This window comes from Typopeltis vanoorti, chromosome 13 (genome assembly GCF_054136105.1).
Source record: "Typopeltis vanoorti isolate ZY-2024b chromosome 13, IOZ_Tvanoo_1.0, whole genome shotgun sequence".
In the NCBI taxonomy this organism is placed as follows: domain Eukaryota; kingdom Metazoa; phylum Arthropoda; class Arachnida; order Uropygi; family Thelyphonidae; genus Typopeltis; species Typopeltis vanoorti.
The window spans coordinates 88995351-89015497 of NC_143561.1; the positions used below are offsets into that span (position 1 = coordinate 88995351).

The 20147-nt window shown below is 35.4% G+C and overlaps 1 protein-coding gene across 1 annotated transcript in view; it reads right to left on the reverse strand.

Moving 5' to 3' along the window:
- Pdzd8 (PDZ domain containing 8) overlaps positions 1 to 20147 on the reverse strand; it is a 269988-nt gene that overhangs the window by 177889 nt on the left and 71952 nt on the right. Inside the window, exon 7 of the mRNA XM_090402639.1 lies at positions 11014 to 11100. Within this exon, the coding sequence (XP_090258765.1) occupies positions 11014 to 11100 (87 nt within the window). The remainder of the gene's footprint in view (positions 1 to 11013; positions 11101 to 20147) is intronic.

Consider the following 20147-nt stretch of genomic DNA (forward strand, 5'->3'; position numbering starts at 1 on the left):
GATTCATAAAGAGAATGTAGCACTTTGTTGGACTGTACTTCCTTGTTTTTGATCCGCCATCTTGTTTTAACTCTGTTCTTAAACAAGTAATAAGTTGCTGGTTGATTACTAATTTAAATATAGAGAAATTTATATTTTTAGACTGCGCCACTCTATTTCTAGATTAGTCTAATGAAATGTAGTGAAATCAAGCATCAACTAATTTTATATCAATATTATTTCTTACATTGACCGAGTATATCTCTTATTTTTGACACTTCCACTACGTCCGATAATTTCATGAACGATGCAGTAAAAGAGATTCAGGCAAACACAATTTTAAAATCATCAAAACAAAACATTTACAGGGTGTTCGGGATAAATTTGACAGTTTCGTAAGGAAAAAGAAAATCTTCTTTGTATCTATTAAATTTAATGAATTGACAAAAAACATTACAGGCAGAGTTAATTACAATATTATCAACAAGATTTACTCAAAATAACCACCATTAGCATCGATCACAGCTTCAATCCTGCTTCGGAACCTCGAACAAGCTGATGCTACAGTCTCCCTGGGAAGGGCCGCAAAAACTGTTTTAATTTTATCCATTAACTGGGCTTTTGTATTACTGGAAGTGCGATTGGTGTCTTTTTCAACTGCGCCCCATACAAAATAATCCATGGGGTTAAGGTGTGGGGAGTTTGGAGGCCAAACATTTGGACTGTTGAAGTCGTAGAAATTTTCAGACAACCATTTTTGACTTTTCCCAGAGGTGTGGCAAGGGGCCGAATCCTGCTGCCATACATACGGCCTACCATTGGCTACCCTTGTTATCAAGGGCTTGACTACAGTGTTTAGCAACTCCACGTAGCCATCTGAAGTCAACCTGAGGCCCTCTTGGAAAAAATGCGGAGGCATCACATTGCCTTCAGAGGATACACATCCGAAAACCATCACAGTTTGGGGAAATTTAGTCTGCATTACACGAGGAATGTCCTTTGTACTGTATGCAAGCCATCTGTTATTCTGCGTGTTGTGTTTTTGATCCTGGCAAAAGTTTTTCTCATCGGAAAAGAACCAGATTGTTTGTGGTTCCGCAGGATGTTTCACTTTGCTTAGAAGTTTCTTCGCGTTTATCAAACGTTTTTCACGGGCCTTTTCTGTAAGCAGCTGACCTTTGCGGCGCTTGTATGAGTAGTAGCGGAGGTCTTCATTGAGTGCAAGCTTCATAGTAGAGGCTGCAACATTCATTTCACGTGACAAAGCCCGAATTCCAATGCCAGGGATCTTCAACACCTGTTCCTGCAGATTTGCGAGGAATTCTGCTGTACGAACGCAATCAGATCGTCTGCTAGGGATCTTTCTTCTTGCTACATCCTCGTAGTCACCATTGCAAGTCTCTAGTTCATGCCTGATTGTTTTTACTGTATTCAGGGAGCATTGGGCAGCAGTCGAAATATCCTTATTTTGATGGCCGGCACAAATCATCATGATACAAGTTATTCTCTTCCATGATTCAGGTGGGTTCCAGCTATCCATCCTTTCTGACATCTTGTATATGAATGAAGAAGGGTCCAACCTTTTAAATGAACAGAAGTGTGTGTTAATACATGTAACTTACGGAAAAATATAATTAATTATAAATATGTCAAATTTATCCCGAACACCCTGTAATTAAGGGTTATATATTATACATATAAATTCAATTCTGAGAACAAGATAATATAAATGTCATAACTTAACTGGTCACAACATCTTACAGATTCAGTCTATGGGCATCCTTCTATCAGACTTATAGCTTTCACAATATTAAAATAACCTTTAATAGAGTTCAATATCACAAAATCTCTTAATAACAAATTTTACTATTATCATACAGTCAGTAAAGTCTCAATACATTAATGTTGGCAACAAATGCTTCATAAGTATACACTTTCATACTTCATACTCCAGCTGATTTCAGCAAAAAACGTTATAGTTAATGTGGGGAATAACAGGAGGAATTACACATATATCTCTGCACTGAAGTAACATAAAATTGGACAGTTCTTACCAGATAAATCCTTTGCTTATCAATTTCACATGGGCACACTATTTAGAATAAATCTTCTCAATGATAACTGAACTATTAATGATCACACTTCACGTGTATAGACGTACTTGGATAAAGGAAAATGCTCATTCCTTCTTTAACACTTCGGTACACAATAAATAACGGAAAAAACTCACGTAGAAAGATTATTTATTAGTATAATTTTCGCCTGTGTGTCACAGGCATCCTCAGTACATTAAGCTCAAAATTAAACACTAACTGACAATTCCAAAAAGCACCACCTAAGTAGCTGGTGTAAGATAACTAAAAAGGTCAATAACTTTCATATAAAAAAAAAAAAATAATATAATAAAAAGTTAGGAAAGATTAGCTGATTTGTAAAGTACTATCTCCCATAAAGGGGACAGACGTAAGCCGGCTTACGTCTGTTCCCTTTATGGGAGATGTTCACACAGTTCACATCTGAAAGCTGCTCAACTTTGATTCACTTTAAAACTTTCTTACATGTCATTCTTTTCAATATGAAATTCAATTTTATCCTGCTCAAGACTAAATAGTGATCACTTACAATTTTAAATCCTCTGTACGCTCTGTCCTGCACCAGGGAGAAAATATCACTATCAACAATAACATGGTCAATGAAACTTTTCTTATTCCTTGCCTCCTCTCTCCATGTGAATTTGTGCACATTTTTATGTTGGAACATGGTGTTAGTAATAACCAGTCCATGTCCTGAGCAGAAATCCAAGAGATATTTGCCATTATTATTAGCATTGCTGTTTTCTCCAAATTTTCCCAAAATATTTTTGTATGTCTGACAATCATTTCCTACTCTGCTATTTAATCCTCAACAAGGACCAACTTTTCATTTTTCATTGTGTCAGTTGCTTTTTCTAAAGCCTCAAAAAATTCCTCCACTTCTACCTTAGTAGACCCTTCTGTGGGACCATAGGCACAAATAAGTCTCATTGTCCAGTTCCCCATTCTCATATTTGTCCACATTACTCTACTTGAGACTGCCTGCCATTCAAGAAGATTAGCCTCGTATTTTGTGTTGAATACTATGGCTACTCCTTTTCCTTGATTGTCATTGCCTGAATATAACATTTTGTATTTATTGCTAAGAAAAATCTCGCTAGTCTTTGTCTTTTTTGTTTCAGTCACCCATATTATGTTGATCTGGTACTTACCTAATTCGTCAGCTAGCTCCAGTTCTTTGCCATTCAGAATTCTTATGTTGATAGTACATCTTTAACTCTGGTGATGTTTAGTTTGGGTGTGTTTTCAGATTTGTTCAAATAGCTGACTTTTCGCTGTTCGCTCTGGTTCCCTGGCGAAAACAACGGGGGCCCTTGTTTAACCAGGTGATGCCCCAGCCGGCATAAAATTTTGTCATGTCGTACCATCATTTTGTATTTTGGTTTAACCAGTAAGAATACAATTTGGTCGGTTAAATCCCAAATTGCCAGCCCATCCTCGTTCATTCAGTATCCAGGTAGATACCCAATCTGCTTTGAAGAACACAAAAATAACATCTTTGATCCTCTATAGATTAATTCAGTGACTGGCAGGCAATGTTCTGGATGTTTCTTCATGCAGGATTAAACAGGAAAACACACCTGTGTTACATGGAAGTCACTATTTTTCTCTGAGACTATTTCTAGAATCTGCACTGACTGTGAAGCACTCTCCCTAACTCAACAAATGCATGTTGTTCTGTATTAGGACATCAGTTCTTTTTCAGTTGCAATTTCAACTAGATCATTGTTTCTACAATGATCTAGTTGAATGCTGTGTGCTCGTCATAGTTATAAACTGTGCTCTGAAGAAGTTTATTAGAAAACCAGAAAAATACTATAAAGTTCAATGAAATACATTTTTTTTTCTCTATCTCCCATCATCATCATCGACAACCATGGGTCCAATGCCCATTCTGTATTAGTAGGTGTCTGCTGCCATCTTGATATGATTCTTCCATTGTATTCTGTTTTGTGCAAGATGACTCAGGTTGTGTATAGAATTTCCACACCATTTGACGATGTCATCGTCCTATTCTCTGTTTGGTCTTCCTCTTTGGTTCTTTCCTTCAATTATTCTAAACAGCAACGTTTTTAGTTTTCTCTCATCATTCATTCTACATATATGGCCAAATAGATGTAGTTCCTTTTGATTATTTTCTGGATCAGGTTTTCTTTTGGTTGTATTAGTCTGTAGATTTCCTCATTGTTCACTTTCTGTATCAAGCTTATTCTCAAGATCTTTCTATAGCATTTCCTTTCAAATGCCAATATCCTCCTTTCAGATTCTCTCAGGACTCGCATCCATAGAGCATGCTGCTGAAGATACAGGTTTCTACAATTCGCAGTTTAGTTTGCATCTTTAGAGCTCGGCTCTTCCATATTTTGTCCATGGCTTTTAAAATAGTTGTTCTAATTTTTTTTTTTTTTTTTTTTTGGGGGGTCCTCAAAATTCTCTTTTTTGGGATCCAAGTCATGCATCATCCAAGATATGCGAAGTGTTCCACATTTTCCAGTTGAAATCTGTCTATCGTAATTCTGTTCAGTAATTCCTGTTGTCCAAATATCATTATTTTAGTTTTTTCGAAGTTGACATTTAGTCCATATCTTTTTCCTTCTGTGTATAGTGTTTGCAATGTCTGTTCCAGTCTTGCTGCATCTTCTTCAATCAGAACGATGTCATCTGCAAAGCAGAGGTAGTTTATTCTCATGCCATTTATTGAAATGCCTTCACCTTCTTTAATCTTATCTAGTGTTATTCCCAGATGTGTGATGAAGATGATTGGTGATATTGGGTCCCCTTGTCTTGTGCCTTGACTAGTGGCAAACCAATCTCCAGTCTCACCTGCTATCCTGATTTTTGCTTGTGCTTGGCTATTTATGTCTTTCAGTAGGCAGATCAATTTATTTTCCACACTATAGGATTCCAAGACAGCCCATGTTATATTTTGGTCAATATTATCAAATACTTTTTGGAAGTCCACGAAACAGCAATATATCGTTTTGTTCTTTCTTCGAGCTTTCTCTAGTATTCGTCTTAGTGCAAGTATTTGTTGCACTGTACTTCGATCTTGTCGAAATCCGGCTTGCTCATCCGAAAGATGTGCCTCCATATGCCCCTTCAGGCGTTCTGTTAATAGTTTCATCAGCACTTTGCCAAGATGACTCATTAATGCAATAGTTCTGTAATTGGTGCATTCTAAAGCACTGTCTTTCTTATGAAGAACAACCAAGACCGATTTTTTCCACTCTTTGGGTGCATATCCTGATCTCCATATTTCATTACATAGCTGATGTATTTCTTTTACAACTGCTTCTCCTCCATATTTTAGCATCTCACCTATTATGTTGTCATTTCCAGGACTCTTGTTGTTCTTCAGATGTTTTATAGCCTTATTCATCTCCTCTTCCAAGATGTCATTGTCAAAGATCTCTGCTGGTGGAGAGATTGCTTTTAGTTCTTTGATTACTTCTGTCTCCCACTGAATTAAAAATTTCTTCCTCATTAACCTTCTATCAACTCCTTAGTGACTTATATGTCTCAATTATATTTCTATTTTCCTCCAAATCACAAGATCCTGCAATTATTTCACCAGGATTCTCAGGTTTTTCATCCTGCATACAGACAAATCAGCCAGGCAAACAAATGCAAATTACAGACAAAAAATACTTTGGTGGCATTGTGTAGAGTTGGATGATTAAGCAGGAGAGATGGTGAATTGTGTACTGGAGTAGCGTGTCCTTCCATGATGAGTCCTTGGACTATGGAGGTGTCAGAGCCTCCATAGGTCAGTCGGTATAGACAAAGCTCTTTGGTTGGAAAGGCATTGTTCAATTCCCGTCTATGACATGAGGAACCTTATCTGGTCTCTTTCAACTAAAGGTGAGTTAGCCAGTCTCATATGGAGGTAGAGGTTTTTTTATCCTTCAGAACAGGCAAACCAGCCCTATGAACACACACAGATTTACAATCATAAAATATATATACCTAGTCGGTCATTAGGAGGGTTCAACCTACCCCCCTCCAACAAAAAGGGACAGGGAAGAAAGCAGGAAAATCCCATACAAATAAATAAATAAATAGATATCTTGTTATAATAGTAATAATTGCATTCCCCCATATCCTACATTCCAATCAGCAGATACTACCTTAATCGATCTACTCTAAACATATTCTAATACATCTTCATCCTTATGAAACAGGTGACAAAATCTGCACACAAAAATTCACACAAGACCTGATCAAGGCCTCATATAATGGAACTATAACTTCTTTATTTCTACATAATCCAACCCAATATCACTAATAAACAACAATGGTCCAAAACAGATCCCTAATGCCTGAAAATCAAACCAATACAACTCACTCATCTAGTATCTAATTTTATCTATTCAAATTTATTTTATTATTATTCAGACCCCATAGAGTTAAGAGACTCATCATGGGAGGACATTCCTAGGAAACACAAAGTCTATCATACCACTCAAACTCATTGACCGTTCCTGCTCTCATCACCCTCTCAGGCAATGCATTCAACGGTTCAACCACCCTCTATGCAAAGAAACCACATCTCACCTCTTGCTCGTAGCTTCCTTTCATAACTTCCATGGATGGCCCCTTCTCATCGCTCCTTCCCGCTGTACCACCAAGTGAAAGAACTCCCCAGTGTCAACCCCTGTAACTGCCTCTCAAACAGTTTAAAAGTCTCTATCATATTACCTCTCCTTCTATCCACCAAACCCTGCAATCGACATTTCCTCAGCCGATCCTCATAACTAACAACATTGTACAGTTCTGAAACCATCTTTGTTATCTACCATTCTCTGTACTATTTCCTCAGTTAATTTATCCCCTTCAAATTCTGGGGACCAAATTTGAGAACAATAGTCTAAGTGTAGTCTGATCAGAGTCTTAAACAACAGAATGATAACTCTTATCTCTGCAGGTCAGTGTCCTTCTCAGTACTGCAGCAATCCTCTGGGTTACCTTCACCACCTTTGCAATATGCTTCCTGAATTTCAGTTTTCTATCAATCATCCCCCCCCCCCGACAGATCTCTTGTCTCTCCTACTTCCTCCAGTACAGCTCCTGCAATTGAGTATGCAGCCTCCCATCAATGTATCCCAAACTTCAAGACTACATTTTGCTGCATTAAACCGACACCCCATTCATTTGTCTATCTATCCAGTTTATTCAAATCCTCTTGCAGGGCTGCCACATCTGCACTATTACTAACAAACCTGCCCACCTTCACATCATCTGCAAACAACTGAATATCCCCTTGCAATTTAGTGACTAAAACTTGTTACATCCTTTGTAAAATCTAAGTATACTACTGTACATTTATCTCTCTGGTTGTAGTATCTAAACAAATCGGTAAAACATGACTTCCCTTTAAGAAACCCATGATGACAATTAGATTCATATTGCTGTTATTAACCCAATTCTATATCCCAACTATCATAAACTTCTCCAACACTTGAACCATAACCTCAAATATACATATCAGTAGTTAATGAAAGAAGCAAATAAGGAGAGAGAAAGAGAGAGAGACAGAGAAGTATCATGTCAAGATATGATAGGAGCAAAGTGAAATGATGAGAAATGAATCAATTTGTTAGCTGCATTAGAGGAATGGCATAAAGCTTTTAGATAATTGGAGGACTAAATCTGATATTTATATATGCCCGGTGAATTAAACTTGAATGGATAAGGAATATCTGTGACATCTTGAGCTCAGTTTAACAATGGGAATTTCCATTTCTTCTGCATGTTGTCAACTGTGGATATAAGAATATTCAATTGCTGCATCAAGACATATACAAACATCATCCCCAGATGATATATGACTGTCATTCCTCTATGAAACATGATTCAATACCATAATGTTATGTTAATGCTAACTTTCCTTACACATATTTACAAGGTTCATAACACTTACTCTTTTTTTTTTTTTTTTTTTTTTTTTTTTTTTGCGTATTCACTATGTCACAAAAGATCAACTTGGCTTTAAACATCAACTACTGACCTCCTTTATATCCCACAAAATTTCATGTTGTTTAGTTACATCCATTTCCTACAATCTGAAAGGAGTCCTGTGACTTTTGGTAAAATAATATATATTACAATGTTAAATCTGCACACAACTTGAATATTTACCTAACGTATCACACAATCCCCTAATAGGAAGGCAATTGCTTGTATTAAACATCCTGCAAAAGAAGTACACATACATAGTTTATTCACAATATCATACAATGTGAAAAGGGAAAAGAGATTTATATTAAAAATTAAATATTGCAAATTATGGTCTTCCAAGTCTCTCTATCCTGAGCTAACTGGTAGATGTCAGATGGAGTTTTGCAGTTCAGCCTACTGATAGTTTCACATATGTATTGCCAAAATTGTTTGCATGGTCTTCCTCTACTACGTTTGTACAGGATGAGGGATTCCAAAAAGGGCAGGACTTCAGGATGTCTGAGTTGATGCCCAAGCCATCTGAGTTGTAGTTTTTTTTTGACTATATTGACAAGTGATTCTTGCTTAGCCAGATTTAGCACAGCAGAGTTAGTGATGCGGTCCATACAGGTGTATCCATGGATCAGTCTGAGACATGCAGTTCCAAAGGAGTTAATTAGATCTGTAGTTTTTTTTGGTGCTTATTGTTCAGGTTTGAGAACCATACAAGAAGATGGATCTACTGGTTGCATGGTATAGTTTTAATTTTGTCTTTAATGATATTAATGATCATTTCCAGATGGGGCAGAGTTTGTTATGGAAGACTAGAGCCAGATGTTTACGTTTTCTGATATAATTTTCTGTATTGCTGATGTACGATCCAAGGTATTGGAAGTCCTTTACTCTTTCTAAGGGTTTATTGTTGATATGAAGTACCGTATTTTTTGATAGATAACGTGCAAACATTTTCATCGCTCCTTTTGATGTATAGATAATGCGCATCCACCAACTAGCGGTAGAGTTAAGAAGTACAGACAGAGGAATTCTCTAAAAGCACGTGCATTGCTAGTAGCAGTGGTCAATTATTCTGTACATCCTGTTTTAAAATATTTCATAAAGTAAATCATTATTTGTTTATATTTTATTAGATTCGAATTACCCATGGAAGACAGAAGTACTTCTCGGAGAAAATCCTACACAGCGCAGTTCAAGCTTGAAGTGGTAGAAGTAGCAAAGGAAAAAAGGGATCGTGAAGCTGGTAGATAGTTCAGTGTTGGAGAAAGTAGTGTTTGTAAATTGCGAAAGGCTGAAACCGTCTTTCGCAATTTCACGTTTCCTCATATGCAAACCTGAAATGTTTACATATAAGGAAACGTGTTATGAGGTTTAGAAGGTGCTTGTGGCAAACCATAGAAAAAAAATGTTTGATTGGGTTGTTATGAGAATATCTACTGTCCATGTGTTGCAGGAATCAAAAAGAATTGAGCAAAACAATAATATAAAGGATTTCAAAGTCTACCCATCTTGGGTTTTTGGATTAATGAAGAGAAACCATTTAAGTGTGCGCTCCTCCACTAGTGTTGGACAAAATTTGCAGTGCGATTGGGAAGTGAAAGTAGCTAAATTCTGTTAGTTTCTGAGAGAAAACTCGTGTGGAGTTGATGCCTGTTACTTTGGGAATATGGATGAGGTTCCCGTAAGTTTTGACATACCTAGTTCTAGGACTGTGAATCTGAAGGGAGCAAAAGAGGTTTTAGTTGCTACAACATGGCATGAAAGGTCTAAATTTACTGTGGTTCTCTGCATAACTGCAGATGGTTCCAAACTGCCACTGATGATGATTATCAAAAGAAAGACTGTTCCAAAAGGTTGTGATTTCAAAGATATATATTACTGCTAATGATAAAGGTTGGATAAATTTCGATTATGAAATTTTGGTTGGAGAATGTGTGGCAAAAGAGAAAAATGGCATTTTTTAACCCAAAATGTTTGTTAGTGTTGGATTCGTGTAGGACACACATGACAGCAGAAGTTAAAACAATTGTAAGCATTCCAAATTGGCAGTCATTCCAGGTGGTTTAACAAAAAAAAACTCTAACCCCTTGATCTTGCAGTAAATAAACCATTCAAAGACAATTTGCTGGCTAAGTGGGAAGACTGGATGATGAATGGCATCCATGAATATAACAAAATAAGGGAGATGAAAAGAATGTCATATAAAGATACAGTTAAATGGATTGTAAAAAGTTGGGCTGCTGTAAGTGAAAACTGTGTTAGAAATGGTTTCATTAAAGCACAAGGGAATGCAGTGGCGTCAGGTGACAATGATTATGAAGCTGAAGAAATACCAAACAAAATTTTTAACGCAATTGATTCTTACAATATTGAGTCCAATGAAGAATTTTTTGGATTTGAATAGTGTAATGCTCAATAAATATTAAGTAATACTTCTACCTTAGTTTTGTTATTACATTTGATTTACCTCTCATACCTTTCTAATGTATACCGCGAATGTCCATTTTTAATGAATTTAGACTTTGTATAGATAATGCGCGCGTTATCTATCGAAAAATACGGTATAAAGCTTTCACAACCTATTGAGAATACTTTGGACTTTTGGATGTTGATCTGCAGACCAATAAGTTAGCCTGTGCCTCAAATAGATTGAAATGTTTTTGTGCATTTGTTGGTTCGTTATCAGCAAAGCTAAGATCAGTTATTTGCATGCTGTGAGTGGATGTTTTAATGTTAAAACCAAGATCTTCTGTGCTGATGGTCTGGAAGATGTAGTCCAAGCATATTAAAAACAAATAAGGTGCTAGTACATCACCTTGCAGGATATGACACTTAAATATTTCCAGAATATTTTCATAAATCTGCCAAAAAATAGATATTCTAAATACTTGGAGAAATGTGTTTTAGAACAAAAAAAAAGAGAAATAATCAGGAAAATAAAGAATACTGAAGCAAAATAAAGACAACAATGATAAACTGATACAATTACCTTTTTTATTCCAGCTGATGCAGCAGGTGAATTAGGTGAAACGGTTTCAACAACAACACAGCTGTCAAATTTATCCACATTGAATTCCTTTCAAATATAACAAAATCTTGCATTACTTGTGAATAAAAAAAAAGTATGTATTATGTAGCAATATTTTATGGGATAACTACTGCTTTGTTATAAACTATTGTAAATCTAGTTCTTGTTGTTTTTTGCAAATAATTTATGTTTCTGTTTGAGATTTTTTTTAAATACAGAACTCAGTCAGTAAATAACCAATAATCTCTTAAGGATCACCATACATGATACATATAAGTTTTTATTATTGTTTTCCAGACCACCATGGATCCACAACTCATTGTGGGAGGACAATACTAGACAATACAGTTTATTGTACCATTCCTTAAACTCCTCCAACATTTACATTTTTACTGACTTCTCAGGCAATGCTTCTATGATCCAACCCCCCCCCCCCCCCCTTCATGCATAAAACTTGCTCCTTATCCTCTTACTCATTACTTCTGTTTGCAACCTTCAGAGACGGTCCCTTGTTCCTTCTCTCCATTCTACCATATGAAAAATCCCCAGTGTCAATCCAAAACAAACCTTTAATAGCTTATATGTCTCGATCATAACATCCCCCCCCCACATCATCTTATATCCAACAAACCTGTAGTTTGTTGCCTGACTTGAGTCTATCTTTTTCATTATCTGTCCCTGCACTCACCAATATTATTTCATCTCCTTCAAGTCCTAGTGACCAGATCTGAGCACAGAAATCCAGATGTGTTCTCATCAAATTTTTTCATGCAACAGGACCATCATACTTTTAGTCAATGTCCTACTCAATACTGCAGCAATTCTCTGAGTTGCTGCAGTCTTCAACTTTTGCAATGTGCCCTCTGAATTTCAAATTTCTGTTTGCAATCTCCCCAAGATCACTTATCTTCCAGTATAATTCCACCAAGTGAGTATGAAGCATCCTATCTGTGGATCACCCCAAATTTCATATTCTCATTTAGTTGCATTTGCCTAACCTCCTAGCTTATTCAAAATCCTCTGGAAGAGCCAAAACATTAGCATTATCTGCAAACAACTGAATATTCTTCCTGTAGCTGAGTGATAATATCATGGACAAAGACTGGACAGTAATGGTCCTAATACTGAATCCTGTAGAAGTCAACCTGTAATCTTCCTACTACTGCTTCCCCATATATAACTCTCTGATATCTATCAGAAAGCCAATATCCTAATATCCAAACCTATATTGCAGCAAATTGAAAACTTACCATATTGCACCCTGAAAAATGCCTTTACAAATCCAAAAATGACAGTATTCCTTACCCTCATCCACTCTTCTTGTTACTCTATTGTAAAAGGCAACTAGATTACTAAAACAAGTTCTTACCAATTTCTCCAAAATCTTATCACAAAATAAGTTTGATACATCCATTCTATTACCACCCTTAGGCAACAGTACTATCTTACCTTCTTACACTCTCCAGGAACTAGCCCCATTGCAACACATTAATTAAAGAGTCAGATTAATGGCCCAGTCAGATTCATAGTACACTTAATTAAAACATGTGGCAAAATTCCATCTAGTGCCATGCTTTACTGACATCCTCCATATTTGCATATTTGGAATAAATCCTTCATTCGCTTCTAACACTTAACCTCCAGGAATGAAGGCAGTTTCATCAAGATGGAACATATTAATAAAGTGAACATTAAATAACTTAATATTATCATCCATCTTGATCACTTGAGTGCTGTCTCCTGCCAGCATGGTAATCTACACTCAACTCAATTATTATTCCTCTTACTGGGTACATGCAAGAAAAGAAAAAAAAATCCTCCAAAATCATTAGAACAAGAGCTAATGCTAGCCAACATCCTTTTACAATCCGTCTTGAAACTTACCAAACCAACTTGACTGCCTTCTCTTCCATTCCATTTATGTCTATTCTTTGAAACAGTCTCTCCCACTTTGCCTTTCACAAAGAATATAACCTTCAGCTGTTCAAAAAAACATGTGAACAGATTACTCCTTTTTCTGTTGCCCACACACAGCACTAATGTGCTGTAGGTCTTGTGGCCTTTCATGTGCAGATCAGATATTAATATATATAAATGATTCCTTTATAAAATATTATTATTATACTCTCCATGGAGTCGACAGACTTATAATGGGAGTTTCATTCAACTAACAACATATTTTGAATTAAAGATGCCAAGAAATTATATTCTTAGTTTAATCCTTTATCCAAATGTAAGCAAATAAAAGTATGCACATTAAATAATTTCATGACTGGACAACTCGTATAGATGAGTTGCCAGACATCAAATATATAATTTCTTGGCATCTTTAATTCATAGTATAACCAAGTGGAAAAATTTTCGATGACAACATATTTATCACACTGAATCTTAAAATCCAAAACACTCCCTGCATTAACAACATATTCTAGTAATGAGTTTCATTCACTCACAATTCTCTATGTAAAAAATTCACTATTCACACTCATCTTCACCACACTCTGACATGACTTCCAGGGATGGACCCTGGTTCTTCCCCACTTGCCTTTACTCATTTTATAATCCCATCTGGATTAATACAATAAAATCCTCTAACTTAAATATCTCTATCATATTACCAAATATTAATCTCTTGTAGATTTTACATAAAAGGCAAGAGAGTGCAAGAGAAAGATGAGTTAAAATCTTTCATGTAATACATAACAATGTTTTGATTTCTAATTTTAGCTTTTGAAGATTTTTAGTAACTTTCAGTGATACTACTCATAGAATGCTTGCAATCAAATTATATTTGGAATGTTTAGTGCAAACATTAGATGGATCTAATCCTCCCCCACCTCCCACTTCTAACATCAACTGTTGGGTTGTAGGGAGGGAGGGGGAAAACCTTAAAAAAAATTTTTTTTTCAGTGATTAAAATTCCTATTTTGACCAAATACCTCAAACTGGAAATGAAATTAGGTATTTTAAAACATACCCTTTTCCAGTTATTACAATAGCAGCTTCCCTCCCCCCTCAAAATTTTGATTGTGTATCTACGTATCACATCACACAGAGAAAGCAAATTAATATATTACCTTCTTTCTTTCTTTCTTTTTTTTTTAATACACAAACTCATGAAAATCTTTACACTTCAATCCCATGAAATATATTTTTATAATTATTACTGATTTTATTGCATCAATATGCAATCAATTTTTGCCATTGTCCACAATAAATTTACTAACACAGATAAAGTCTAATACAGAAACTTTCCACTGAAGCAATATAAATGTAAAAAACCAACAAAATAAATGTAAAAATAAATTCCACAACCATTTTTGTATTCTCATAAGGAACGTTTTCATAATGATAATGTTGGAAAATTTCCATCATTCTAACACTAACAGACATCTCGGCTCATTGTAGAGCACATTTTCACTGGTGTTATATCCATAAAAACTGGACAAGACACCAATGGGCAATGTACTCTTTACAGGTGAGAGTTGTTTTAGTCTTTCCTTCAATTCTAGATGACACTTGATCTTGCATGAAAGTGGTACTACTTACAGTCATGAGAATGTTCTTGAAAGAGATAGATACAGTGGTGCTGGGATCATGGTGAGGGGAGGTATTATGCTTAGTGGATACACAGAGTTACAAGTGCTGGAAAAAGGAATTATGATTGATGAATGATACTACAACAAGGTTCATCAACGTCATATTTGATTGTTCCATGGTGCTGTAGGCAAAGAATTTATTTTTATGGATGACAACGCCACATCACCTCATACACAAGCAATGGAGATATTTCTGGAGATCAAGGATATTAATCAAATCAAGTGCTGAGCATGCTCCCCAGATCTCATCCCCATATAACACGTTTGGGATGCAATAGGGAGATGCATTGCTGCTTGAAATTCTCCTTCAGAAAACAAAGGTCTTATCCTTGCTCTGAAGGAGGAGTGGGCCTCAAAAACTCCTGAATCACTAGGTGTTAAGCATAGTACAATGTTGTCATACCATCTAGTCCAGAAGACCTAGTAAGTCTTCTGGACTAGATGTTATTAAGTAATAACATCTAGTCCAGAAAAATACTTGATAACCTAGAAAGGTTATCAAGTATTTTTCTGATGAAAATAAGAGGAGGCATATTGGGGGAGGGGTGAAATAGTTTGTAGAATAGTAAACATCTCAATATGAGTGCTATGCCTTGGTAAACTAAACAAGAGTTATAAAATCCACAAAAGACCCAAAAAAAAAGGTACAAATAACATAGCTATGTTTTTCATGAGAATAATGTAGAGGACCATAGTCCAAACTGTTCTGAGAATTACAACTCGTGCAATTGTAATCTGCTGCAAGATTAAAGAAACTTTTCAGGCTTTTGAGCCCATCCTATTTACTTGAAAGCTAACAATTCCTTACTTTTTCTATCAACTTAATGATGTAAAAAAAATCCTAGCCTATATAAGTAGAAATGATCTGCTGAATTGTTTGAAATAGTTTTGATACAAAGTTTTAGCATAAAGTATTAAAAATATTTTGGTCACAATATATTGCAAAAGGTGAGTTACCTAAATGGTTAACTGATAGAACAAGTAAAACATTTCAGCTATTCAGGCACAATTTTTAGTGAAGATTATTATTACATGACACCTCCAGGGAGTTCAAAGACTCATTGAGGGAGGATACCTACTCTACAGTTCTCTGTTTCCACCACTCACTCAATCGATGAACTACAATGAACGCAACTACACCAACACCATCTACTGCCCACCACCACTTTCACAGACAATCATCACAAACATCCATGCCTACGGCAGGATTCGAACCAGCAGCCTTTTGGCTGGAGAGCGGTATGCTAACCACTCGGCCAACTAGGCTGGCAAATTAGACAACAGAATTAGCAAAGCTGGTATTGTAGGAAGTCAGCTGAAGAAATTTGTATGGAATAAGAGAGAAATTAATCAAAACACTAAGTTAGCAGTACACAAGATGGTGTTCAAACCAATTTTAACTTATGGATCTGAGAACTGGATTAGAAATAAAACACCTTACCAAAGACTGGTGACCTCTGATATGAGAGTTCTGAGAAAGATTAGTGGAGTCAACAGATGGCATCAATGGCAGTGTCACATTAAAAATGAGAATAACAAACTTGCTATTGTTAACATTTAGGAATGTGTTAGTAGAGCTAATCTCAGGTGGAATGGTAACTTAAACAGAATGGGAGAGGAAAGGTTAACAAAACAAGTATCTTTGCTAGGTTGGCTGGGAAATAACCCATAGGAAAACCAAGATGTAGATGAATTGATATAGCAAAAAGCACCTTAAAAGACAAAAATGTAAGATCTGATAATATTGGAATCTTAAAAGATAACAGATTAATTTGAAGGAAAATTGTTGATCAGAAGTTAGCAATGGTGTAAATTTTTCATGTAGTACTATCATAATTATCATGTACACTCCCCCCTGAAGATATATATCAGGAATTACATGAATATTTTTATTAATAGCATTTTTATTTTTAAAAATTCTAAAATAATTATTGTCATAAAGTTTAATGGGGGGGAAAAAACTACAATAAAACAGTGCTAAATCAGTAAACAGATACTAGCAACAGTTTGAAGATCAAGAGCATGACAAATCCAAAACAAATAAGGTCTTCTATAAAATGGGGGAGGGGGGGATAATTTGTGCAAATTCACACAGAAAGCAAATTATGTTAATTGTGCTGTTCACTTTGAGGTAAGGGAGAAAAAGATTATAGAAGTTTGTCCATAGAAGGTTGTTATTATGGATATTAATTGACCTCATTAACATTCATTAAAACAATTATTCCATACATCCAGAATATTTTTTATTCTATTTTCTTTATTTTTTCGTTTGACATCTATTATCCCTGATTCCTTTTACAGTACTGATCTGTAAAAGGAATCACTTTGCTGATATCCTACCATAATTAATTACCTTTCCTATTAACTACACAAACACCAACATCATTAATTCTTCCATTCAAGTTACTAAACTTCTCCAACCCACACACTATCTACCTACCCAGGAGGAGAAGCTCTTCAATAAAGTACCATATTTTTCTCCTTATAAGATGCACTGTTGTATTGGATGCATCACATTTTTCATGTTGAATTTTTGAAAAAAAAAAATAAAAATAAATTCTTCGTAGTATAAGATGCACGAATCATGCATCAAATTTGTCATGTAAATATAATTTTTTTTTTAAATTAAAAAATTTAATACATATATTATCTGGCAGGATGTTTGGACCACACCTTCTTTATCCATAACTTCATTCCTTCCTCATCCATCCATCCACCCTTTTGGATGAATATGTATGTAAACACCTTTGGAAAGTTTTTCTTTTAAAAATTAAAAAAAAAAAAGCTTTTTTTTTTTTTTTTAATTTTTAAGGTGGCAATTTTTTCCATCCACACAGCATGACAAAACAACATTATAGTGGGTTTTTCCATGACCAGAAGTTTGACAAACCTTGTTTGTCAAACTTCTGGTGTGGTGAATATGATTAAAGAATAGTCCTAATGTAGCACATGCATATCGTAAAAGGCGACTAAAATGTATTTCAGGTAAGGAAATAAACTCTATAATTTTGTCTTGAACACTAGAATTTGGCAAAAAGTACCGCACAACGATTGGAAATTTTTGATGTCATTTTTGTTTGATGCATCTAAACTGACTGCAATGCTTTTTGTTTTATTCAAATCCTCTATTACTTTGCCCAATATGTTTGTGATAAAACGCTGCTAATTACTGCTTCTGATTTGGCAAGTGCAGAAGAAATTTTGGTACATAAATTTTATTTATCAATGTCGACAAGCAGTCATTGGCACGGAAACTTTGTCCCTAATGCACAGTACCATAAGCAACAAGAGCTTCACATTCTGCAATTTTATTGTTTACACTATCACCATCACGTCTCACAAAAACAAGCTGATGTTTTTAACTGAAACCAGAGTCTTTTCAGCATCCTTATGTTTCTGGCTATGTAGTTGTTGGTTGATGTCGCTTCTGCCTCCATGAGCAATGAAAAAATGGACAATACAACACTGGCATGCCACTTTTGTTCCATTGCTACACAGCTTGTCCAGTTTATTAAATTTGAATTCTTTCTGGAGATCATCATTAAAACCGAAAGGATAGACTTAAAGCTTTAAAAAAGAATATTTAAAACTTTAAAAAATATGAAATTTAAACCACCAGCACTGAATAACAAAGCAACTGATCAGCATACAGGCGAAACAAAAACCAACGCTACAGCAGAGCAGAGACCGCGTCTGAGATGAGCAAGGGTTGCCAGCATGTATTTCTTATTTTCTCTGAACAAATCACTGCAGATATCGATATTTAGTATTGAACAATGTGACTCCATGGTTATGCAAATTACTGGTATCCATGATATTGATATATAATTATAGGTTATGAATAATAATTTATGATTGACCAATATTAAGTTTTTATTAAAAACGGGATGGCCGGGAAATATGAAAAAAAGGTACTGTCCCGTTCAAAACGGTATGTATGGTCAGCCTACCTATGACTCACTGGAGAGGATATATGATCAGTCACCAAAACATGTTAAAAATGTTTCTAGGAGACATGATTGCCAAAAGAGGTAAGGAAGAGACCTTTCAACCAACAACTGGAAGATAGTGCACATGAAGAAAGTAATGAAAATGGCATGAGACTAATTGATTTTGGAAGTGGCAAAATACGACCATATGTACAACCTGTTTTCCAAATAAAAATGTGCATCAAGTTACCTGGATCTTGGCAGATGGAATAACAGAAAATCAGATAGATCATGTGATGATTGATAGACGACATGCGACAGATATTGTTGATGTAAGAAGTTTTAGAGAAGCAGACTGTGATACATATCATTAATTGAATTAAATATAAACAAAGAATAAGAATTAGTAAGGTGGGTAGAGGAAGGAGAACAAGATATGATGTCCAAAAATTAAAAGACGGAAAAATTGGACAAAAATATGTTGAAAGATTGAGAGAAGAAATAAATGAGAAAAAGGACGATTATGCCAATGATATGACTATAGATAAAATGTGGGAATCAAGAATAAAATTACCAAAGTGGCAGAAGAAGTTCTGGGATTTAGAAACAATGATAAATGAAATGAATGGTATGATTTGGAATGTGGAAAATGTGCTGAAGACATAAATACAGCTCGTCTAAAGATGCTCAAACAGAATACTCGAGCAAACGAGAATGAATATAGAGAAAAATGAAAACAAGCTAAAAAGATCTGCAGTAAAAAGAAATGGGAAAAGACAAGGCTAAATGAAATTGAGATTTTGAAAAATACTGGACAAATTAAGAAAATGTATAATAAGATAAAGGAAATTAAAGGCGGATTTCAACCCAGAACAACTTTCTGCAGAGACTGTGGGGAGCAACTTGCTTGGTGGAAAGGAGGACATTTCATTTTGAAGTTTCCTTCAGGACAAAACAAGCTTGGAAACTAATGTTCCAGAAGAAGATGAACATAACAAACCCTTGGCAAGTATAAGAAAAGCTGAGCTAGAGGAAGCACCAGAGCTACACAAGGTGGAATTAGCCTTAAAGAGAATGAAAAATAATAAAGCACTAGGTGAACACAGAATGCCAGTTGTAAAATCTCATATAGAATAAAAATAGAAGTATTTTTTTTCTATGTCGATTTTACATGAGCAATTAAATTACATAAAATACTTGTAATTAAAATAATGTATAACTAACTTTACTGTATTATATCTGGTAACAAATTGTTAGAATATTTAAATAAGAACCACTAAAATTGTAACTAAAATTAAGCTCAGACAGGATTAGGCAAATAGACCTATGACTAGCGACAATCGCTAAGGTCAACGGATTATGAGTTTTCCCGCCAAAGTAGCTCACTGGATGTGGCGTTTGTGCTCCACGGCGTTTGACCACACGAAGGAACACTTCTTGGTTTCGAATCTAGTCAGCGACTAGAAGAAATTTCTCTAAGCATTTTTTCGACCGGTTCCCGAGTTAGTCAATCTCTGGCATGGGCAAGCAGGTTTTTTTCTCCCGGAAACTCAGGTTTTTGTCCCAT